At 36.1% G+C, this 26,164-nt stretch overlaps 1 protein-coding gene across 1 annotated transcript in view; it reads left to right on the top strand.

The window, feature by feature from the left end:
* LOC140438057 (ankyrin repeat domain-containing protein 17-like) overlaps positions 1 to 23,145 on the top strand; it is a 126,441-nt gene extending 103,296 nt beyond the window's left edge. The window contains 21 exon segments of the mRNA XM_072527769.1: positions 1,971 to 2,004; positions 2,007 to 2,251; positions 2,699 to 2,735; positions 2,738 to 2,853; positions 4,427 to 4,591; positions 5,553 to 5,621; positions 5,623 to 6,184; positions 6,187 to 6,219; positions 7,045 to 7,415; positions 7,522 to 7,842; positions 9,544 to 10,491; positions 12,518 to 12,773; positions 12,936 to 13,143; positions 13,396 to 13,543; positions 13,601 to 14,263; positions 14,993 to 15,313; positions 15,518 to 15,742; positions 16,553 to 16,901; positions 17,309 to 17,562; positions 19,867 to 20,037; positions 22,369 to 23,145. Of these exon segments, the coding sequence (XP_072383870.1) occupies positions 1,971 to 2,004; positions 2,007 to 2,251; positions 2,699 to 2,735; positions 2,738 to 2,853; positions 4,427 to 4,591; positions 5,553 to 5,621; positions 5,623 to 6,184; positions 6,187 to 6,219; positions 7,045 to 7,415; positions 7,522 to 7,842; positions 9,544 to 10,491; positions 12,518 to 12,773; positions 12,936 to 13,143; positions 13,396 to 13,543; positions 13,601 to 14,263; positions 14,993 to 15,313; positions 15,518 to 15,742; positions 16,553 to 16,901; positions 17,309 to 17,562; positions 19,867 to 20,037; positions 22,369 to 22,392 (5,520 nt within the window). The 3' untranslated portion in view covers positions 22,393 to 23,145.
* Positions 23,146 to 26,164: the final 3,019 nt, after the last annotated feature.

The following is a 26,164-nucleotide window of genomic DNA, read 5'->3' as shown; positions in this document are numbered from 1 at the left end:
AAAATATACCCTATTTTTGTTTTGAATATGCTGATTCTGTTATCATATTGATAATATTTTATATATCAATATAATTGGTCGGTTACCTAGATAATTACACCGTGAATGATAAATTTGGTATGAATTGTTACGATTCAACAGTTACTGATAACCCTTGTTCTTAATGTGACAATAGAGAATTATTTATAGGTTAAGGGAACAACAATAAATACCTTCATTCTACAATCGCATTCTTTTTCTATTTAATTATTTATGGATAACGATTATGAAAGAATTGATTTTTAAAGTCATAACAAATTCCATGAAATAAAACATTATATTGTTTGAAAAAAAAATTAAAGTAATCTTCATTCTTTTTGCCTCAATTCCTGTGTGAGTGTGTTGGGTCGTTTCCCCTAACTATATTTACCAATCCTAGCTTAGATCATATAAATAGCTTTCACAAATATGTCTTATCAAGAAAGTCTCAAACTGTTTATTTGTGGCACTTTTATTTTTATTAAAAGTATTTCATATTATTGTTTTGTTACTTCTTCTTCTTCCTTTGATATAGACATGATTCTGTCTGTTTTTCAATGTGCCTCTAGTAAGCTGTCGTTTCATCATTTCGTGGTCTTCCCTACTAAATCGTCTTCCTATTGGGGAACCGTCTCTTGCCGTCTTTACTAGTCTATTTGTTGTCATTCGTCTTATATGACCCAAGTTCTTAATGTTCTCTACCTTACATCTACGTCGTATATATGTATTTCTAGCTCTGCCCCATAGTGTCTTACCACCAATTTTTCTAAGTGTTTTCATCTCTACTGTTTCTAACATCCTTTTTGTCCTCTCTGTGTCAGGTCTTGTTTCTGCCGCGTATGTCAATTATTGGTCTGATTACTATTTTGTAAATTCTGCCTTTCGTTTCTTTCTCGATATTTTTATTTCTCCATATTGTTTCATTCATGCAGCCTGCGGCTCTGTTTGCTGTATTCACTTGATTTTTTACTTCAATTTCGATTTTTCGTAGCTAGATAATGTGATGCCTAGATATTTAAACTCCATTACTTGTTCTATTATCTGACCTTCCAGCTCCAATTTACATCTAGTAAATTTGCTGTTGTAACCATGCATTTTGTCTTTTTTTGGGGAAATTAACATGTTCAATTTTCTGGCGGTTATATTAAATTGGTTAATACGTTGTAAATCATCTTCGCTTTGAGAGAGTAGTATTACGTGCATAGCAGATTATTTTAAGTTGTTTTTCTCCCATTTGGTATCCTTTTTTAGATCTTTGAGATGATTAACAGAAGTTGATCATCAGTTCTCCATTTTCGTTTTAACATTCTCGTTATGTTTTTGTTTAATGCGGTATTACTTGATTGCCTATTCGAGCGTTAAAATCCCCCAATATTATCATCTTCCTCTGACTTGATCAGTTTTGTTACTTGGAAATATAAATTATTCAAATATAACGTATTTTTAATTAAATTTGTGCTTTATTCCCATGAAACAGAATAAATTATGTCTTTTAAACGGTCTCTCATAACATTTTTTTGACTTCTTTTTCTTACCCGTCCAAAAGATGAAATTCAGCGATTCTTTGTATTTGGTGCTATTATTTCGTCCTCAAGCGTGTCCTAACCATTATAACCTATGTTTTCTCGTGTTAGCAACAAATTGCTACTACAAAACACTAAAAATAAAAACGTTAAAAAATTTCCCTTGAAGGCTCAGAAAAAAGTACTTGTGGGTGTTAATATTTTCAATAAGCTCATCAAAATGTCAAATTTGTTTCAAATATCTCGAAGATATTTAAAAAATAATTAAAAAATTCATTTACAGAGATGTTTTTAGTACAGGTCATGAAAAAATCGTTTAGTTTCCTGGTCTAAAATCACTTTATACGAGAATTAAATTTTGCAAAAGGATCAAATGATTTTTTATGTAAATGTAAAAACCAATACTTATACATTTCGATTTTCTATCAGAATACAGCGATCAGCGATCGACCCAAAGCGAAGCCGTCTCGAAAAAAGAAGGCAAGAATCTACGAAAGCAGCAATCCGCTCTACAGCAACAACAAACGGTGATACAACAGCAACAAACGGTGATCCAACAGCAGCAGCAAGCAACAACAACAATCTCAAGAGCAAGTACAGGCGACTTTCCAATCGAACCTCTATGCCCAACAACCGTCTCAGTTTTTCGGGCAGTTGCACCATTTGCCGACACCGCAGCAGCTACAGGTGCAACAACCGCAGTTCCAACAGCAGGATAATAAAGTCATTGCCCAGCAGGAAATTTTGAATGTTCAAGGTAAGTGTCTCTGTATTTAATTTGTCATGTTTTGAGATGTCAACATGGATTTTTATTAATTATAATTTGTGATTAGCTCAGCTTCACTATATTCACATTTACTTTTGTATATCTATAGAGGAAGTGTTTATTATCATATTTTAGTCTAGTCGGGATCTGTTTAGAGTTATTTGTAGTGACAATTTGAGGAAATACAGAAAAAGTTCTAAAATGAACAAATCAGGACATATTCCACAGTCACATATTCCAATTATGTATCCAAATTTTGTAGAAATACCTCCATCTGAAAATATTTTTACAAAAACCTAAGGTCCGACTCACTACAACCATCTGTAGCTAGGTTTATACAGATCCTGACGGGATGGTTTGGTTAATTTTATGGTTTACACGAATTTACTAGCCATTTATTTTTCTAGGTCTCGATTTAGCATCAATCGATGAGATACCGTGATATTAAAGAACGATAACCACGAAAATTTCTTAACTGCGTCCATACTGCAGCAGTTTCATAGTTCTTCTATTCCTGCTTTAAGAGCTACGTTCGTTGGTTCACCTGTAAGTAAACTATGTCATATTTCCCTTTTGTATTGAAGTGTTTATTATGAACGTATATTGCATGTCAGAGACTATACTATTATTGTGAAGAATGGTATCTTGATTTTCTAATTTGCGTTTTTCTCTGAATCCTATTCTGATCTTCTAATATTTCTGATAATCATCGACACTCATTCAATTTTTAGTTTAATAACATCATTTTTAAACCAAAAGTTTCTAACTGATTTGTATGTGAAGTGTTGCAAAAGTATCACTGATGGGGGTCTGGCAAGACCAAAAATGTTTTGAAATATTGTTAATCGGTTTTGGATATTTTTGTTATAAATTAAATATACCGATTAGACAAGAAGGTTTAGAAAATAAAACAATGGTAACCTCTAATTGTCCGACATGAATTTGGTATCGGATGTATTGTAAGCAACAAAATCTACAACGTCAACTACACAGTGAAGACCCAACAAGAGAAGAAGTGTCAAATGGCATCCTAAACCTAAGTTAGTTAAGTTGACCCAACTAACAATGCAAAAACGTAAGCTCATGAGTTAGAATTGAAGGAGAAAACTCTTTAAGTTCTTTGACATTAATAATGGTCTAAGACAGAGGGACGCGCTGGCGTGTCTCCTCTTTAATGTTGCCTTGGAAAAGACAATCAGACAATAAAATATAAGAATGAATGGAACTATTTCTAATAGATCGACGCAAATTCTCTCATCGCCTGACGGTATAGATATAGTGGGCAGAAGTATGAGAGACATGGTTCAGTGTTTTATAAGGCTTGCGGACGCGGCAAGTGAATTAGGACGATCGGTTTTGATATATGGGGCTGAAACGTGGACCTTATCTCAAAAGAATGAAGACTTTTTGGTATTTTTGAGTGAAAAATCTTTTGGGATTTTTGGGGTCGGTAATGAAAATGGGCTATGGCGTCGAAGATACAACTTTGAACTGTATCCAGTTTATACACCGATCCAGATATTGTGAAATTCGTTAAAGTGCAGAGACTTAGATGGGCTGGACACATTGCTAGGATGTCAGATCACGAATACACAGGCCAAGATCCACAACGGATTGTCGAGCCACTTATGTTGAACCTCGAATTGTATAATTTTTTGTGTTAATTACTGTGGTTTATATTGCTCAGTTTCCTCACATTTCATTTCAATATACCCAATTCAGCAATGCCTATTAGATTGAACATTATTTAGGCAATATTCATGTCCAAAAGTAGAAATGGATAAGATATAATAAAAATCGTTTAAAAAATCAAAAAATAAATACTTATGTACCAATAAAAAATTATTCTGTTCTGTAAAAAGTCCTTAGGGTAATTACAGAGAACTTGTTCTTAACGTTTATAAGTGGCATTTTAAAGTTGGACGATCAGGACCCCCACTTTAATGTTCCGTGTCATAAGTGTGTCTTATATTTCCATTTTCTACAATTTTTATTCTATTTAAACAGTCTCTTTCATACAATCTGAGTAGTATACTTATTCTTATGAAAATATTCTTGACATTTGAAGCATTATATAAAAAGCACTTATAGACGAATAATATCTTTACTTTTTGTGTAGCAAAAGACTCGTCTTGAACTTTATGACCATTCGAAGAAGGTAGCAAAGTTACCAAGTTGGAGCTTTCCGATTCAACCTACCATCAGTTGAAGAAGTGGTCAACAGCTCGAGTCTTTTAACACCACAGAAGTTAGCGAACAAAACCTTTCTCAGCATAATCTACAGGTAATATATATTGTTAATATTCACAAAATTTTGAATAATACTAACAAAGTTTTAAATCCCTCTATGTCTACTGTATTATCTGTTTAAATATCACATTAGAATGCTATGTATGATTGAAATTTGGGTGACTATGTGCATATCCGTAATTTAAAAAAAAAACTTACCGAATAATGCGAATCATGTCAATTCCTTTCCAATGGTTTGGTTACTGTCATTGTCGTACGAATGTCACTGTAACACCTTTTTTGTTTGATTATTTTCGTTTTAAAATTCGTCATGAGGGAAATTATGGTGAACTTAATTCCACACAACGAACATTTGACCGCCAATTTTTAAAATATTTATTTCATTTACATACTATTCTAAATATCATACTGTATTCTCCAAAAAATTAGTTAATTTCACGCCAAAATTGGTGGCTTTCGCGCATCTAGCGGCGAGAGAAAGAACCACGTCACAGTGCACAGTGGATAACCTTCTATATCGTCGGAGGTATTGTAACTGTTACCAAAAAATCGTAAAACAAGGTAAATATTTCTAGAATGTTGTCTTATTTTTTTCCAAACATTTCTAGGTATTTAATGCGCACGTTTCAAATACCAATTAATGTTTTCTATCCATAATTTTCGAGATATGACATTTTATTAGATATTGATTCATCTGTTTATTGTGTAGCTATTTTTTTAATGAATCACATGTTACAAATCAAAATGCTTAACACAATAGAACATTTGTCGTCAAGGTTAGGTACTAACTTGAAAGAGGACAGCAAATCAGTATTCTTTTAGTAACTAATTGTCAAGATTAAGTGCGTTTTGTGATAGCAAGTAATCTACTTTAGTTGAACTGTTTTCTCAAATATTGAAGTGTATGAACTTTTTTTTTTGCTAATTTGTTATGTATGTAAGTACTTTTATAAAGTTTTACTGTCGGTTTGGTGAAAAATATATCTTACTTGCAGGTGCAACCGTATCCCAGTGCTTTGGATGAATCTATGATAGCTTCTCTGGCTGCGCAACAAGATCTGCCTGCCTCAAGCAGACCTGTCTCGGGTGGAATATTTCGCTGTACCAACAAACACCTCTCAAGTTCCTGTACACGCCTTATATCCTTACGAACACTACTTAGGCGCAGGGCTTCCCAAAGATCAACTCTTTCAAGCGGGCTTTCAAGCAGGATACAGCCTCATGCAACAACAGCTAGCGTGTCCCAATGCCAGCGCAACAGACACCTTAACTACTACCAATATCGTTCCGACTTCTGTGGGTCCCGTGCCAGGCACCTCCACACAGCAGTACATTACACCTCAGCAACAACCGGTTTGCACGCCTGCGCAGACGCCTTGCAACCACCTTGGAGGAGCTGCTGTCTCATTACAACAAACCCACCACTGCCAAATGCCTTGCAGTCAACACCAATCACACCAACAGACCAACCAGGTGCAAGCTGCCACCCAGACGGCCCAGGGTACACAAGCTGTCGGTGGAGATAACACCAAGAAGGTTGTCAAGAGTAGTGGTGGGGATGGTATTAAGTTTAAGAAAGGAAGAATGGTGCGGAATCCGCTTGCTGTGCAGAACTCTGGCACTTTCCACCTAGCCAAAATTACCAAATTGATCATAATTCTGGTAAGTTTGATTTTATTAAACATTTAATTTTTTATTCCTAGAGGTAGGAGTGTATGGTGGATAAAGGGTACCCCCGTTAAGATAGGCAAAATGCCCTCCCTCCCAAAATTCAAGCGCAAGACTCAGCGCAATTTTAGCCCGCCCCTCCTCCCCTGCCCTAAAAACGTCATTTTTTCGTTTTTATTTATTTTTTTTTTCGGTGGGTTGCAATAAATTTAACAATTTCAAAATATTCACATCCATACTTAAGGCTTTTATAAAACTTGTCTATTTTTTATAGACCCGCAGGCGAGAGTACATAACCTAAAAATGCATTTTTTTTTCGAAAAAAGCGTAGAACTTTTTTTGAGAGGGCTGCAGGTCTAGTTTGTTTTTTATTTTATGTATTTTATTAGAAAATATATTTCTGATTTTTTTGTAATGTGCGCCACCTTCAAAAATCGAAACAACTGGTTTTTGGGGGTCTTTGGGGATTTTCCCCATTTTAAAGTCGTCAAAATAGATCAAATCAATGATTTATTATAGGTTATATACGATTTGAAGTAACTGAGCCCTTTAGGACTTCAAAAAATTGGACTAAACACTCTTTAAACTCCCCAAAAAACATATTTTTTGCGGTTTTTCCATTTCCTTAACATTTCATCCGGGAACTGCTTTCATGACGATTTGCTTTGTAACTTCGTTTTTTCTGGTCTATTTAATTTTTAATTAAATGTACCAACTACAACAGAAGTGTTTTACTTCTATGTTCGAGTTTTTTATTATCATCTATGCATCTACATATCTAATATATTGAATTTCTTCAACGTACTTTATGTATTTCAGCGATAACCCAGTATAGTACCAGTCAACAACAAGGACCCAATCCAGTGATGGCTTCGTGCATGGATGTAGATTCGGAAACGGAAAGCAACCACGACACCGCTTTAACCCTCGCATGCGCTGGCGGCCACGAAGAGCTAGTAGAACTGTTAATAAGCCGCGGTGCAGACATAGAACATCGTGATAAGAAAGGCTTTACACCGTTGATACTTGCTGCTACTGCCGGTCACGAAAAAGTCGTCGAAATCCTACTAAATCATAACGCCGACATCGAGGCGCAATCTGAAAGAACTAAGGACACTCCTCTCAGTTTGGCGTGCTCGGGGGGACGCTACGAAGTTGTAGAACTTCTGTTGAATAGAAATGCTAATAAGGTAAAATACTTTTTGCTAATTTTTTAATTGTGTAATAAGTAAAATATTTTGATGTAGAAGTAAAATTTTCCATATTTTCACGAATTTAAATATGGTTTTATTACAGGAACATAGAAATGTCTCTGACTACACTCCTCTTAGCTTGGCTGCTTCTGGCGGTTACGTCAACATCATAAAACTTCTCCTTAGTCACGGAGCTGAAATAAATTCCCGCACCGGGTCGAAATTAGGTATCTCTCCTCTTATGTTGGCTGCAATGAATGGCCATACAGCAGCTGTTAAGCTCCTCTTAGACATGGGTAGTGACATTAACGCGCAAATAGAAACTAATAGGAATACCGCTTTAACGTTGGCTTGTTTTCAAGGAAGGCATGAAGTGGTCAGTCTTCTGCTTGATAGGAAGGCGAATGTCGAACACAGAGCTAAGGTAATTTTTGATACTTTGATACTTTAAAATCAATTCGGAGCAATTTACTATCATTTTTGCAACAAGCTAGGGCTCTTACTAATTTATTTCTAAAATAATATACTTTTTACAATAGATATATAACTTTTGTGTGATTACTTGCAATTTTTATTATCTAAAAGTGATATTCTGTTATAATGTCTTTGACTACAAAGGCCCCACGTTGGGCGCCGAGTGAGTAATATGTTAATCACGTTATTTAGTACTTGCACTTGCTTTATATGGTTAATATTCAAATATGTGCTTCAGAATTTATGTTTATATAAAAACATTTTCGATTGTGACAAGCCATACGTATAAAAGATATCGGTATTCGATTAAAAAATATTTTAACATAAAAGTAAGAGATACAAAAATATCAATCAAATTAATTATAAATTGAAATAAATATCAAAAATAGTGATAACTTGATTTTTGCCATAATTAATCAATCGGAAATACTTTTATCGAAGAAAAAATTAAATAATTTATGGTTTTAAAAGGTAGGAAATATGTTCAACAATATGAAAAGACAATTTGAGGAATCATAGCAGCTGTTTCGTCAAATGTGTGTCATAAAACGCTTTTTCAACTTTATTTCCGAAAAATACTGTGAAGTTTCGCTTATGATCTGATGGTTCGTTGTAAACTGGCGGTTTTTTTTTTTTTCGATTATGAAACACAGTATAGTCTTACCGTGCCAAGTCTGTCGAATATGGTGGATGATTGATCAATTTGTATTGGAATTGGTGTAGTTTTGCGTAAGTAACGGCTACCTTAAGAGCGGATGATGTTTTCTCTAAATTATGCTGCGAAACGATTTAATAGAGCTGTATAGAACACTCCAGTTGTTGCTGTAGGCTTTTTAAAGTAATAACTGTCAATAATATCGTTCACATGCCAAACAAATTTTCGCTATTATCTTTTCAGCCGCATGGTTTGTTGAGGCAGTCTTTAGTGGGTTTCTGTTAGGTTTTTTTCTATTGATTTGACTGTTCTGCGTCTAGAAATGAATCTAAATTTCCTCGACAGTCATTTATCGGCGAAAAATCTTACAGATTGAGTTTTATCATTGCCAAACCATTCTCCGAATTCGATAGGTGTGTTCGTTTTTTGATCAACATAACTTTTTCGTCTCTAAAAGTTTGTTTGCCGAAAGATGGATGTTATACTCAGTAGACATGTTTAAAGTCTAAGCTTTATCACGAATTTTGATTATATAATCATATCAGGGACTTTGTTGATTATTCTGGATCATCAAACAGTTTTGTGGCCATAAATAAATTCAGTTTTTTAAAATTCTAGTGTTAGTGACGCAGACTCACTATAAACAGTATCCAGTTTGGCTTTGACTTCTTTTTCTTCTCATTTTTCCATTTTGACAGACGTTATGACTTGGATGATAGAGGTCAAAATAGAGAGAACTTGGTTCTCACTTAACGCCATCTATAGATGACTGGAAAGTTAAAATACTGTGTAAGTACTAAAAGGGAAAGATATATAGAGGCAGAGGAGCTGTTTACGCTTAAAATTGTGTATGGCACATTAAGAAGAAGATGTATTTGGTAAAGTGTAACTCTATAGCTTCAAAATTTTGACAAGAAATCAGTTGCAGATAGTAAATTGTTTCCTTGGTTCAATAATTATTAAGATATATGTTAAAATGGTGTACTATTTTTTCAGACTGGACTTACACCGCTCATGGAAGCCGCTAGCGGCGGTTACGTAGACGTAGGTAGGGTTCTTTTAGATAAGGGAGCCGATGTGAACGCTACACCCGTACCCTCTTCTCGAGATACTGCGCTAACAATTGCTGCCGACAAAGGCCACGTCCGATTCGTTGAACTGTTGTTGTGTAGAGGAGCGCAAGTCGAAGTAAAAAATAAGAAAGGGAACTCTCCGCTTTGGTTAGCTGCCAACGGTGGCCATTTGCCTGTTGTAGAACTACTTTATAATGTCAAAGCTGACATTGATTCTCAAGATAACCGTAAAGTATCGTGTTTGATGGCCGCATTTAGAAAAGGTCATTTCAAAGTAGTGAAATGGATGGTACACCACGTTACGCAGTTCCCTAGTGATCAAGAGATGATGCGGTACAACGCTACAGTCAGTGATAAAGAGCTTTTAGAAAAATGTCAGGAGTGTGTGAAAATCATACGCGCCGCTAAGGAAACCCAAGCAGCCAAAGCCAACAAGAATGCATCGATCTTATTAGAAGAACTAGAGTCTGAGAAAACTAGGGAAGAATCTAAGCGACTTGCAGCTGCTAGAAGGAGAGAACGAAAGAAGAAGAAGAAGCTAGAGAAGAAAGAGGAAAGAAGAAAACTATTAGAAGAGAACAAGAAAAATGAGAACTACGACGATAAAGCAGATCCGAAAGACGAGGAGAAGGTAGAAGAGGAGGAAAGCAATGTCCCAGAAGTCAATCCTACTATTCGTAACGGAGATTCAAACGATAAAGAGGAAGGTGATAGCGGCATAGACGCCAACAGTCAAGGGAGTTGTTCTAGCGCCGATCTAAAATCAAAAGATAAACGTAAGGAAAAGAAGAAGAAAAAGACTAACATGAAGAATAATGATCTGCATAGCCGATCCAAAGCAAGTTCCAGCAAAAATGCAGAAAAGAAAACGGTAAGTTTAATAACTATTATACAATTACTACAATATTTCTTTAATTAGTGTTTTTTCATCTTTTTCTGATAAATTGTTTCTCTAAATTAAATTCAGACGTGATATTCACGTAAATGATTATGAAAATTGCACTAGCTGTCATAGTTTACTAGTCAATTCGATTTTTCTAGTTTTCTAAGAAGGGGAAGTGCAAAAAAATCGGTTAATGTCCAATCAGAATTCTTCATCACTTTTTCTCTACCTGTTATAGTTTCGGCTACATTAATCCCCGGGCATACAAACACACAGACAACCCAAAAAACTGAAAGATCAATTAAAAAAATCTTTTAATCCAACAATCTTATCCATTTGCTGTTTCTCGTTATCTAGAATGTGCAAAACTGTGGTTTTCAAGAATATTCCTTGCTTCAAAGCCTTTTGTATATTTAATTTTTAGTCTTTGTTAAAATCTTTCTGTTAACCTGCAAATATTTGACACTTTTTCTTAATTTTTCTCAAATTTAAATATTTTTCTTCTTCTGCCTCTTTATAAGCAATTCTGCTTGTTCATTGGCCGATTAATACCTATATGGAAGATTGCCACTCCATCTTTTGCGCGGTCGTCCCATACTTCTTTGCTGATTGGTGACTTATCTCTTGCTATTTTGACGACACTTAAAAGGAGGCATAAAAGAACAAGGTTTGTGGCGCAGGTGTTACAATTTTGAGTTGTATAGAAGGTTTGGAGAACCTGGCGTTGTAAAATTCATTAAGGTAGCACGCCTCAGATGGATAGGTCATGTAATCAGACCAGAGGAAGATGCCATAGCCAGAAAAGTTTTTGACCGAAGAGGGCCGATCGGACAACGAAGAAGAGGAAGACCGAGACTTAGGTACCAAGACAACCTAGAAAATGATTTGAAGTCTATCGGAATTAGAGCATGGAGAAGAGTTGCCAGAGACAGGGGCGAATGGAGGATTGTTCTGAAGAAGGCTTTGGCTCATAAAGAGCTACTGATGATGATGATCATTTTGACGACACTAATCTCCTCCATTCTGCTTATTAGATATTCCATTCTTTTTTTCTATTTTGTGTTCATTCATTTATACACTGTACGTTACATTTTCTTCTAATGTCTCTTCCGATCTCTCAGCGTATTTCCTGTAATTCTTCTCATCTCTGCCGTTTCCATAGCCTTTGCGTTGTGGCTGTGTCGGGTCTTGTTTCTGAGGCATATTTCATTATTGGTCTTACACTGGCTTTATAGATTCTTGAATTCATCTCAGTGTTAATGTGTCTGTTTCGTCATATAGTATTATTAAGGCATCCTGCCAGTCTATTTGCTTTTTGTACTTGATCTCCCACTTCTTTGTCCAGGTCTCCATAGCTAGATAGTGTAATTCCCAGGGATTTTATTTCCATTACTTGTTCAATACTGATGCCATCAATTTCTATTTTACATCTGGTTGGTTCTTTGCTGACTACTATTGTTTTAGTTTTCTGAGATTCTTTGAAAATTCTTTTGCTCTTATGTTAAATCTGTGGACCAGTCTTTGCAGATTATCTTCATCTTGGACTATCAATATTGCGTCGTCTGCTCAACAGAGTTTTTTTATTTCTTTGTTTTCCATAAGGTATCCTCTTCCTTTGTTAACGCTTTTGATGATTTCATCCATGATCAAATTGAAGAGCATGGGGCTCAATGAATCCCCTTGTCTTATTCCGCTGCCTACTTATAGGTTCTGTAAGTTGTCCATCTATTCTGACTCCCATAAGAGCTTTTTTAGGTAGTCAATTTACGTATCCTTTTCTTTGTGTTTTGGTTTTATTAGTTCCTTTACCTCCGTTCTTTAACCTCTTATGAGTCGCCATATTTCCTTTTGTAGACCATAAAAATTAATGTTCCATTTCTTTCAAAAAGTGTTCCCAGTGATCTATTTTTTATTTGTCTTAAGTGCATGTGTTTAGTTTCTAATTATCTTGTAATTATGGTAAATACTTTTCAGAATATTTTTATTAAATGTGTATTTTGTCCTAATATTCCAGGGTGATCAATCTGAGCAGGAAACGCCCGAAAAGAACGACAAAAATCCAGAGAGCAAATCCAAACAAAGTTCCTCTGTTAGAAAAGTGATAGCTTTCCATCAGATCAAGTCACCTGCCGATAGAGACGACTTCGAAGCCACCGGCAACGAAGTCTACGTTTCTACAAAGAAAAGTAAGCCGGTGTATGACGAACCTCCCGCTCAAACCACTACGAAGAGTTCAACTAGTCCCAAACAGTCTAGTAAACGCGAAGAAGGTAAGTGGCTATTATACAAATTATGTCAAGAAGTTTTCTAGCTATTCGATGTTTCTGGAAATTGTACCGTCAAATATAACACATTTTCAATTAATTTTGGTTTATTTCCATTGGATATAGTAGATAAGAACCATATTAATAGGAGTTTTGACTTTTTTTCAGGGTGGAAAGAAGTGGTTAGGAAATCTTCAGTCCAAACCCTGACCGCTTCCGAGTCTGGTGTTAAGAAGGTGTCAGTTCCTTTAAATGCTATTTCTAGGGTAATTGGTAGAGGTGGAAGTAATATTAATGCGATTAGGGGAGCTACAGGTGCGCATATAGAAGTCGAGAAGCAAAGTAAGGGACAAGGAGAGAGAATTATTACTATCAAGTAAGTTTCGAATTTGATAATGTTATCATGAGATATTACAATTTTTGCTGGCTCTAGATTATACTAACACTATTTTAGTTCAATTTACAATTATATGTTACTTTATTAACAAATTAATCTGCAAACTAACTATATGCCAGTCTTTTTTTCCTTGTGTATTGGCTATTCCAAAAGTAGTATCGTACCAAGACATTAAAATAAAAAATATATTTGAATATTGTCAGGAACAGCTAATATTTTTTCTGTTTTTAGGGGTTCAGCAGATGCCACTAAACAAGCTCATAACCTTATTGCCACACTAATAAAAGATCCCGACGTCGATATTTTATCCATGTTGCCCAAATCAACCAAAAGTACTACCACAGCAACCACCACACTTTGGGACAAAACTCAAATTGGGGTAAGTATTTTTAATCAGATATCCATGATAAATATTTAACGTATAATTTTCGTTTAGACAAAGAAGAATGTGGGTAAAACAGTGGTAGTAAGTTCGAGCACAACGTCTGTAACCCACGCAAAGGTAACACAGACAACGGCTACGGCTACAACAGCAACAAATAGGTTTTCAACGACAACTGCTGCAAAGCCCCGCACTACCAATACCACTGTGCAGGTACGAGCGACGGCTCCAAGACTCGTAGCCCAAGCGGAGAAGAACGCAGCTGCACAGGCGCAAAATCAAAGCGCGCGCACCTCGATTTCTCACCCAACCTCTGTGTCAAGCCGAGTCCCGTTGACATCCAAAGTGATAACATCATCCATCAATCAAACTTTTGCAGCCAAACTGACGGAGACGTCGTCTTCTGGCCAGTTGATGATCAATACCAGTCATAGCGTGCCTAGCAAGCCACGGGTACTGGTCGTGCCCCAATCCATACAAGGCCCAGTTTCGCCCCAGTTACCATCTTCTAGTTCAGCTAATACACAATCTTCGCCAAATAGGAACGCAAGACCGCCACCTACAGCGTCAGCACCTCCGAACATGCAGCATTTCCAGAGCCCCGGAAAGGTGGCGCCAATGTTCTCTGCGACTGCTCATAATAACACTGCCCCTCCCATGGAACCAATCCCTAGTAACATCAGGAGTTCGACGCCTAACGGTGCATTACATTTAAGTGTAAGTACAAGAAAAATTATTCAATTTTTAGTGTCAATTGTTCATAAAGGAAATAATTGATCACTGTTTAAATTTCTTAAAAGCCCCAGATAACATCACTTATATAAAGACGTATAATGGACGTCATTATCTTGACTGAGCTCCCGATAGTCGTCTAATTTAGGTAATAAGTAAATCATATCCAAATTACATCAGTTAAAAGACCAAATATAGACGCAGCGGATGAAAATTGGGCTTCAAAATACACTTTTTCTTCCTGATTTACAATATTACACACAATAAAAAACATCAATAAAATGGGGGAAGACATTTTTCGTCTTCTCTATTGAAAAGCCAGCCCCAGCATAAATTTATCTGTGATGATGTTCCCCTGTTGATCTTGCAGTTTTTGCTAGCTGTGTTGGATTTTTGAAGACCAGCTGCTTGTTTTACCTTTTTGCTTTTTATGCATATTAAATGTATCGTATTTTTGTTTCGATTCTCATTTGTCTCTGAATATTTTTGTGCATTCTTTTGTTATTCTTTGAATTTCTTCTTTCTTCGATGAGTTGTAGTATATTGTCATTCATCCAACTTTACTTCTTCTCTTTATTTTCTATTAGATGTTCTTCTCTGGTCTTGTTACCTTCTCGAATATATAATGTATTATTATACGGTTATTAAAATCCAAAAGACTAAATGAACTACAGAGAAAGGTACTTACCGTAAAACCGTTATTTTTTTTTATAGAACTCGGCAGTACCTCAGCAACTAGTCCAGGAAGAAGCGCCCAACCTTCAAGCGACCTCAGAATATTCCTTGTTCTTTGCGGGCGGAGATCACTGGAACCGCAGAGAGCAAGAATCTCAAAAACCGGTTAATTTCGCCGCCGTAACTGGAGGTTCAAATTCTCAGTCGACTGCCCAGCATAAATTCATCGACCAAGAGCCGCCACCGCAAGTCGACGCTTCGAAAGCGCCCGGATATAGAGGAGCAGCTGTTTGTTCACCAGTATCTTCAAAGGCGAGCAGCAACAGCACAACACCGCCCAATATATCCGCCAACAATTACGTAAGTTCGGGATTTAAATAAAGTCTGTCTCAATGTCAAATCAATGAAACATATAAATATGTCGCAGTTGGTGTTAAGCTCCATCTGGATTAGAATCTGTTCTAAAGATCATGTCGTCAAGATTATTTCTGAAGCTAAATTGTGTTTAAGAAATATTTTGTTCTAGTTTTGAGTTGATTTAACAAGTTTTCGTACGATTTATAGAATTACCAAGAACAGACCAAAGCGCAGAATCAATTACCACCCATCGGCAGCAACGTTGCCCACAACAGGCCTCCAGTGTCACAAAACAATCCCGGGATCTTTGACGAATTATTCAAACATGGCGGCAACAACATTCCAAACATGCTGAACCTGTCAAACGACAGTCACCTGCTGCAGTCTAGCTATAACCCTATGCCGAACCTGAATTTCTCACAACAGCAGCAGGTAAGATTTACAGGACATAATAGTTTTGATCTAATATTTCTATAAGAATAACCATAAGATAATATAAAACCGCAGCTCACTATAATTATTTCACAAGGGATACAGGACACCTTTCTTACATTCGTCCCAATCCAGCTCAACAGGCTGAAGAAGATTCGGTGTCAGGTGCTAAGACGATCGACCGAAGCTCACTGAGCTGAATGGCTTCGTGTCCAGATACTAGCTGCCTTCGTATCTCAAATAGCCGAAAGCTTGTGCTTTGGCGACTGTCGATGTCCCTCTTATCGAATTTACATGTCTTTTTATACTCGTATGCTTTATATTTACAAGAGTATTCTCCGAAAATGTTTATCTTATATAGTGCTTTTTTGAATAGTAACCTGGCGCGAAATCTACACCACTGACGCATGCAGTTGTCATCGAACGAATGTCGTCTGCATAAGTTGGTAGTTGCGACTTTGTTGACGACCACTCCTATGTCTTAGTCTTTTATGATTTTATTAAAGAGCATACATTGAAGAGCAAAGGCGAAAGTACACAACTCTGTGTCACCCATTTGAATATACTTTTTACTTCAGATGTAATTCAAACGAAGCAACGTCGTTGCAATGCAAATTAGCAACTATTCTAGCATTTCCTCCGTCCAGTTCCAACTTAGTTAAAATTTCCATAAATTCGACATCCTGTATCGCATCAAAAGCCTTTTTTAATCGATGCAATAAGCAAACATATCAACTATAACATGTCGATAACACCGAACATTGTTTACAATTCATTTTTGAGTAATTAATTTGTTTATCAAAATTCTAGCACCAACAACAAACAGCCAGCATGTCCCGCCTTAATCCAAAAGCTCCCGAGTACTCCAGCTACAACATCCAGCAAAATAAACCCGCGCCGCATATGTACAACGGATACCAGAACAATATGTACATGCCGAAACAGCAACAACAAGGAGTGGATAATTACCATAGAACTCCGGGCGGCGGAGTAGGAGGTCTCAGCTCTTCTCAAAACCGTATATGGATGCAGATGCAACCTCCTTTTACCCCTCAGCAGCAGTCTGAACTGATCAGCGGTATTGCCGGCATGACATTGCAGAACATTGCCAAATTCACGAACGCTGGAAACGAAGTGTTGGAAAATGGTGGAGAACTAGGTAAGAATCGTTATTTTATTTTAAAATATCCATTAGATTATCTTGCTTGTCACTGATATTTTTTCAATTGAAGAATCGACATTTTCTGTATCTAAATATAATTTTGTCAGCACTTTTATTAATGATAATAAGTATGCAATTTGCAGGTTTAAATTTTCTAATGCATAAAAATTTAAAAACTATTTTACCTGATTTGGTTTCAAATTCTAATTCTGAATACCTTTTTTTCTTATTCGCGTTTTTTTTTCATTTCGCTAATACCCTCATTTGTAGAATTTATTAGACAACGCACATTTTTTTTGTGGATGTTAAACCTTTTTCTTTCCCTTTCTTGTTCTAATAAGTTTATAAAGCTGGGTAGTACTAGTTTATTTTTTAAAATTTCTCTAAATTTAAAGAACTTTTAGGTATAGTAAACAACTCTCCGAATATGTCACCGAACATGCCGCCAGCTGCGCACAATTACCATCCAGAGAGTATGTACGGCGTAGAAGATAGAAAACCGCCGCAGCCGATAGGAACCGGAAGGAAGGCGTACAGCAACCAAATGGAAAATTGGAGGACCAACGATAAGACCGATAAATGGGCGTTGGGCAATAACACGGATTTTTCGTTGAGAAATCCTCAAATGTACGATGATTTACCACCTGTGGATTTTTCGGTAAGTCAAAATTTCCTTTTTATAGTCTACTGAACGTTTTTCGCTCCGACTTGTTCTTTACTCTACTTGAAATTTTGATAGTAGTTGTAAAATAACTGACACAACTAAAGTTTATAGTGTCCATATTTATCTCGGGGATAAATGACTTCACTTCTCGGGGGGTGAAATTTAAAAACTCAAAAGAACCTGAAGAATCAATAATAAAACTTCCTATTTTCCATTATGTACGAACCAAGGTACTTAAATTTTCCTATTCGTCCTAGTTTTTTTTTCCAAACAATTCGATGTCCCCATACCTCTTTTCGACCTGCTAACCTTAAGTCCTCTCTCTTCAATAGCCCTTTCCCAACCCTCCAACTTCCTCCAACATTTCATTGCTCTCCTCCATTAATACGATATCATTTGCAAAGAGCAATGACCAAGGAGCTCTTTTTTTTACCATCCATAACAATATAAAACAGGTGAGGATTATTTAAAAAAAAAGAGGCAAATTATAAGAGTATTAAATCACTTTTTTTTCAAAACCATAATAAAAATGTTTCAAATCTCTAAACAATTCAAACGGCTGTGACGAATTATTCAAGGGTTACGATACCTTTTAGTTTCACTGGTAATGACGTTACTATTAGTGATAATTTTTTCTTAGAACAATTTTTAGGGGCCCATTATTATTCTCATCATAACTTCCTCAATGTTTGTCCTACAAACTTTTGTAACTGCTCATTTTAAAGCTATATCTGAGCCCTTGCCTTTGTATGTAAATGTAAAGATTCTGAACTGGGACCACAAGAATTGTTGAAGTAAATATCTGATTGGCAAACCTTGCTTCATTATATGAGGAGCGGATCATTTTTGTCGTCGTATGCTTGGCTTGCAAGAACCCGTACGTTAAGCCGTTTGGACATTACATACCTAACCCTAAAGGGACGTAATTCACGTATGAGGCCAACTTGGACAATGTTAGACTCATCGTCTTCCCCTTTGCAATTTTCCATCATACATTCTTGTACACATTGAGTCCAATGCTCTTCAATTTAATCATGGATTTCTGTGTCTGATTGACCTAAAGAAAGCGTTTGACAAAGTAAGACTCAAAGATGTAATCCATCTTCTGTATAGTAGAGAAGCTCCCCTAAATATTATAAAAACTATCGAAAACATCTACCAAAACAACAAAATGGAAGTCAGAATAGATGGACAACTTACAGAACCTAGAGAAGTTGGCAGCGGAATAAGACAAGGGGATTCATTGAGCCCCATGCTCTTCAATTTGATCTAGGATGAAATCATCAAAAGCGTTAACAAAGGAAGAGGATACAGAATGGGAAGCAAAGAAATAAAAATACTCTGTTACGCAGACGACGCAATATTGATAGGCCAAGATGAAGATAGTCTGCAAAGACTGGTCCACAGATTTAACATAAGAGCAAAAGAATTTAATATGACAATCTCATCTCAGAAAACTAAAACAATAGTAGTCAGCAAAGAACCAACCAGATGTAAAATAGAAATTGATGGCATCAGTATTGAACAAGTAATGAAATTACACTGTTCAATTATAGAGACCTGGACACAGAAGTGAGAGATCAAATACAAAAAGCAAATAGACTGGCAGGATGTCTTAATAACACTATATGGCGAAACAGACACATTAAAACTGAGATGAAGTCAAGAATTTATAAAACCAATAATGACATATGCCCCAGAAACAAGACCTGACACAGCCACAACGCAAAGGCTACTGGAAACGGCAGAGATGAGATTACTGAGAAGAATTACGTGAAATACGCTGAGAGATCGAAAGAGAAGTGAAGACATTAGAATAAAATGTAACGTACAGTGTATAAATTAATGGATACAAAATAGAAATAAGAATGGAATAACCACATAAGCAGAATGAAGGAGACTTGTGTCGTCAAAATAGCAAGAGATAAGTCACCAATCGGAAAAAGAAGTATCGGACAACTTATAAAGAGGAAGAAGAAGAAGGAGACATTCTTATAGGTTGTTTTAATGTACATACATAACCGAATTTTCATAATGAAATTTCCTAAAAAATGGAATTTGAAGATAAAATATCTCAAAAGGAAACGGATTAATGGTATCAAGTCAAAATATATTTTTTTAAAGAAAATTACTTTATAATAATATAACATTTATGCATTTACCTATACTATTTTTACTTTCTACGTATATAATTCACTAATAACGTATTAAATACACGTATCATAAATAGAAAATAGAAAGGGAAACGGTAAAACAATGATTTTTTATATAGTTTTATACAACTAATATCTTTTTTAGCGAATGCCTCCACTGGATACTTCCCACGCCTTCATAAACGGCCCACAATATTACAACCAACCGCAGATTAACGCGGTCCATCGCGAATTTATACAAGATATCTCAAAATTGGACCTTTCTTCTTGGGATAACACCCCCCGACCTATACCGGAGCTTCAAGATAAGCCACAGGTAAGTTTGCTTTTGAAATAAATAATTTTTATCAAATTAATTATATAAAAGAATGATATTTAGTACACTGCTCGGCAAAAAAGGGCAGTTAAGTAGTATAACATAGTTATTCAGTTCATATTCAGTTCAATAATTCAGTTATTCCTGAATATTTTTCTAGTTCTAGAAAGTTTCTGTATTTATGATTCTCTGATTGTTGCAAATACAGATATTTATTTATAATGTATTTTTCAATATTTGAAAGCACGCTAAAGGATAAAAATGATAAATCTGAATTATAAATATAATTAAAATCCTATCTCGTGGAGAGGAGTTTAAAAAATTGCTGTTGTGCAGAAATTTAGTCTCAAAATAAAACTTCAAATAGAAGAAAAACACATTGACGAGATAATAATAGCAAACGCCCGTGGCTTTTATATTGACGAAGAAGTCCTAACCCTTGATAATCTTCTTCTTCTTCTTCTACAGCACTACAGCCCAAATTGAGCCTTGGCCTCCTTTATTTTTTGCCTCTACCCTTGCTTGTCTGTGGCTGATCTTCTCCATACACGAACTCCTAAAAGGGATTGTGCGTCGCTGTTCACTGTGTCTTCCCAGCGCTCTCTTGGCTTTCCAACCGGTCTCTTTCCCTGCATTGTAGCATTCAGTGCTCTTTTTGGTAGCCTATTCTCTTCCATTCCTATCATATGTCCGGCCCATTGCAATCTTTGTATTCTAATGAAGTCCGACATCATATTCATGTGTTTCATAGATTACAACAAGGCCTTTGATAAAGTGCGGCATGATAACCTAATCAGACTCCTGACAGAAAAGAATTTAGATAAACGAGACATCCGACTAATAGCAAATATGTACTACAATCAGAAAGCAGTAGTGAGAGTAGAGAATAATACCACTGAAGAAATTTAAATAAAGCGAGGTGTGAGACAAGGGTGTATATTGTCACCAACCCTGTTTAATCTCTATTCCGAAGACGTAATGAATAGAACACTATCTGAGCAATCCGTAGGTATTAAAATAAATGGTGTTAGATTAAACAATCTGAGATTTGCCGACGACACCGTTCTGATCGCAGAAACACTTGAAGAGCTACAGACATTGGTGAATAAGATAGCAGACTGCAGCGAAGAATATGAACTATCTTTGAACATAAAGAAAACTAAATTTATGGTAATATCGAAATCAACACAAAATGTCCAAAATTTATATTTACACAATGAAATTATCGATCGAGTTAGCAAATACAAATATTTAGGCACTTTTATAAATGAAGACAACGATAGCTCAGCAGAAATCAAAATAAGAATAGAAAAAGCCAGATCCATATTCATTAAAATGAAGAGAGTGTTCTGCGGAAGAGATTTGAGCCTTGAAATGAAACTTCGCCTGATGAGATGTTACATACTTTCTGTGCTGTTCTACGGAATGGAGTCATGGACGCTGAAAAAGATTGATACCAATAGAGGCATTTGAACTGTGGATGTATCGCAGAATCCTGAGAATATCATGGACCGAGAGAGTCACAAATGTCGAGGTCTTGAGAAGAATGAATAAAGAAAAGGAAGTCATATTTACGATCAAAAAACGAAAACTGCAATACTTGGGACACATTACAAGAGGCGAAAGATATGAACTGCTTCGAATAATTATGCAAGGGAAAATAGCAGGAAAAAGGTTCATAGAAAGAAGACGAAACTCCTGGCTATAGAATCTACGGGAATGGTATAGCTGTAGCAGCAACGAATTGTTTCGGTCATCAGTTTCGAAAATACGTATAGCCCTGATGACCGCTAACCTTCGGAACGAAGATGGCACTTGAAGAAGAAGAAGAAGTCCGACAGTGGTGCTTCCTTATAAAGTTGATAAAGTTCGTTGTTGTATCGAGTTATGAAGATTCCGTTTTCCCTTACAGGTCATAGTTTTCTCCTCAGTACTTTCCTTTCGAATGTATCGAGTTTACTTTTGGATGTTTCTTTCAGGTCCCATACTTCATTACCATAGCATGCTATTGGTCGAATTAAGGTTCTCTAGATTCTCATCTTTGTATTTCGGTGGACATTTTTAGACCAAAATATATGGGAGATCCTAAAAAAATAATAAAATAACGACGCCTCTGGAGTTGTGGAATTTACCAACAGTTGACTCTGTAAAATTTGACTTGCCAATGAGTCACACTCTTCAATTGATTGTTGGGCTATAATCGTCCAATAACAAAATTAATTCAGTGTGTTTTATACTTCACTTTTACTTATTTTTATATATGTTTATGGCTTGAAAATTTTAATAAAGTATGTTATTTATGTTTAAATTAATAGGATTTTTGTTTTGCAGGGGTGGACCAAGTGGAACCCGTAACCATACAAGGAAAACATGAACTATAAGCGTCTTTTAATTAAGTCCAAAAACCGTGCGAAAATTAGCTTCTCTCTTTGTGATTTTTGACTACCAAGTTTTTGCAGTAGATACTAGATCTAGTTTTTTTCTTTTTAATTTTTTGTTATTGATATAATCTGATCGTACTTTGGCCCATTATACAGGTCAAAAACATTCTGGCAAATGTTTGTAATAAAATAGTCTTCACGTATGTCGTTTTAACGCATTCGATGTATATAAAATGATTATTGAAGACCCAATACTTGTAGTTACTTGCATATGATTTTTCTTTTATAATCGCTTATAGTTTGGATACATTTTATCGAATTTGTAGCAAGAGGAGTTTTTCAAATTGAGGAAAAAGCTGAGCGGGATGGCCGGCGGCCATCCCCTCTAGCTGGGAAAAACATAGACATTAATTATAAAAATTATACTAAATAATATGTAAAATGTAGTAGTTGCGCAAATTAAACAAAAAAGGTTATGAGGGATTGGCGATTAAGGGACAAGTATATACTTGTGATTCATTGTTCTCTTATCGAATATATATTTTCTTTCCTATGTGGTTATGTCCGGTGTTTGTTTGCCATTCATGAAATGTTGCGCCTGGCACAACAAGCACGTTCGCGCGGGGATACGCTCTGTTCCCGTTCAATTGTAGGACTAATAATTATACGGAACTTATGTAATATTTGCTTGTACATGAAGACTTAAATATATCTTTATGCACTGTAATTCTTTTCTTTCATTTCACATTTCCTTCACCATAATCTCCCGTTTTCCACATCATCCGAACTTGGTGCTATTTGACGTAAGATTTAATGACTCAATTTACTATTTTTACTGGAAATAGCCACAATTTACTTAAAAATAATTAATATTTTGAGAACGATTTCCGGAGTGAAAATTGAAACGCCAAATAAACCTATTTTATAGTAAAATTGTAGCTTATTTCCAATAAAACTAAATTATAATTTACATATGCTAAAAAATGAAAACAAAGAGAAACAGTTCCAGTCACATATAAAAGAAACCCTAGAACACACCTGGGCAGTCGACCAGTCAAGCACGGAAATGTGGAACAACTGCTAGGAGGCTCTGAAATTAGCAGCCGAAAGCACATTGGGAATATCCCGAACCCAAGAAAGAAACGACTGGTTCGACCAAGACTGCAAAAAATAACAGATGAGAAGAACGGGGCATTTAGGACCATGCAACAACGAAAAACTAGAACAACAATAGATAGATACAAAAACTTAAGGAGAGAGGAAAAACGCATACACCGAAAAAATAAATGAGACTCGGAAAATGACATATTAGAACGGCTCGAAAGCCATATGAGTCACGGAGAAACACGAAAGTTCTATCATCAAATAAATATTATTAGAAAAGAATTCAAACCAAGAATCAACTATTGCAACGATAAGGAAGTTAACTTACTTACAAACAAAGAGGATATCCTTTTACGATGGGTAGAGCACTTTCGAGAGTTGCTGGAGGGGGAACCTACTAACAATATAGAGCTGGAATACCGAAATGAGGAACTCGTGGAACCCCCCTCGGTAGATGAAGTGAAAATATCTATAGAAAAACTAAGGAACCATAGGTCCCCAGGTAGCGATGGCATCCCAGCAGAGTTATTTAAGCACGGTAGAGAGCAGCTCACCAAGGTGAGAAATTGTTTGTAGAATTTGGCCTGAGGAGCAAATGCCTGAAGAATGGACCTTAGGCTTAATTTGCCCGTTACACAAAAAGGGAAACCAACTGGAATGCAATAATTACCGCGGAATAACTCCTAAATACAGCATACAAGATATTGTCAAATATTTTGCACGAGAGATTAAAGCCTTATACTGAAATGTTTCTAGGAGAATATCAGGCAGGATTCAGGCGTGGACGTTCAACCACTAACCAGATCTTTACACTACGACAGATCCTCGAAAAAGCGCAAGAGTTTAACATAGATATGTATCATATTTTTGTCGATTTTAAAGCGGCATATGATAGTGTCTCTTTACAACGCTATGAATGAGTTAGGAATTCCAAAAAAACTCATGTTTGATAAAAGTGACAATGGCGAAGATGCTATCAGCAGTAAAAATTCAAAACGACTCGTCAACCCCATTTCAAATACATAGGGGGTTAAGGCAGGGAGATGCGCTGGCGTGTCAGCTTTTTAATGTCGCCTTAGAAAAAGTTATACGAGACGCTAATTTAGATAGCAGGAGAACAATATTTAATAGATCAGTCCAAATTCTAGCATATGCAGACGACGTGGACATTATAACAAGAACTAAAGCGAGAACTGCGGAAATCCTAACCGAGCTAGTAGCAGCAGCAGAACGAATGGGGTTACAGATAAATCAAAATAAAACCAAATTCATGGCGACTAACACAAACACAAGAGCTGGAAATGTTGACACAAATTTAATTATCAATGACCAAAACTTCGAAGCAGTCAAAGAGTTCATATATCTAGGGACATCGGTTAACCCTAATAATAACACATCTGAGGAAATAAAAAGGCGAATAATAATTGCAAACAGGTGTTATCATGGTCTATCAAAGTACTTAGCTAACAAACGTCTGTCTCAAAAAACTCGTATAAGGCTGTATAGAACACTGATAGTCCCCGTTCTCACATATGGATCAGAGGCATGGACGCTAACGAAAACAGATGAATCCGCTCTATCCATTTTTGAAAGAAAGGTGCTACGGAAGATATTCGGAGCGGTCTGTGAGAACGGAATATGGAGGCGTAGATATAACTTTGAACTGCAGAATATCTACAAGAATACGTTTGGTGCTAAAGATATTACCACCATAATTAAGCGAAACCGCCTGCAGTGGGCAGGACATGTAGCCCGGGCCCCTGAGTCAAACATGATAAAAAAGATTCTAACAGCGCAACCCGTGGGAATGAGAAGACGGGGTAGACCAAAGCTGAGGTGGATGGACGGGGTAACACAAGATGCCGAGAAGATCGGAGTCGGCAACTGGAAAATGCAAGCGAGGAACAGAATAGAATGGCGTAGAAAGCTTGAGAAGGTCGAGGCCCTCTAAGGGCTGTAGCACCAAGATGATGATGATTTCCAATAAAAATAATAAATTGCGTTAAAATGCCAAGAAAATAGCTTCAGAACGATATTGAATGACTCAACGTCAACGAAAGTGGACATGGATGAGCTTCGACGCTTGAATCACTCCATATGTTCTCGTGAATGGACAGAATTAACAGCTATACAAATAAAAATAAGTTAACTCTGGACCTTACGCCAATGTCAGAACGGATCCTGTTGAGAAAAATACGTTAAAAAACGCTTCTATCATCATTGTTAAATTATAAATCCCGGTGGCTGATAAATAAGAAACTGTAATTGAAAATTTCTATCAACAGCTAAATTCAGTACTTTCCTAAATAAAAACAGGAGAATTTCCATTTATTATGCTGATTTTAACGCAAAAATGGGACAAGGACAAGTAACATCTTAAGTATTGACACAAGCTTGTTTAACCCAAAGAGTGATTATTTAAACATATGTACTTATCCAAACAGTCTCTCTAGAGATATTTTGTAAATCGTAATCGATTCTATGAGGTAAAAATGGGACAAGGTCAAGTAACATTTTAAGTATTGACACAAGCTTGTTTATCCCGAATAGCAATTATTTAAACATCTATACTTGCCCAAACAGTCTCTCTAGAGATATTTTGTAAATCGTAATCGATTCTATGAGGTAAAAATGGGACAAGG

The sequence above is a fragment of the Diabrotica undecimpunctata genome, chromosome 4 (assembly GCF_040954645.1).
Source record: "Diabrotica undecimpunctata isolate CICGRU chromosome 4, icDiaUnde3, whole genome shotgun sequence".
NCBI lineage: Eukaryota > Metazoa > Arthropoda > Insecta > Coleoptera > Chrysomelidae > Diabrotica > Diabrotica undecimpunctata.
The sequence above is the reverse complement of the archived record's forward strand: the minus strand, read 5'-3'. Positions and strand labels throughout refer to the sequence as shown.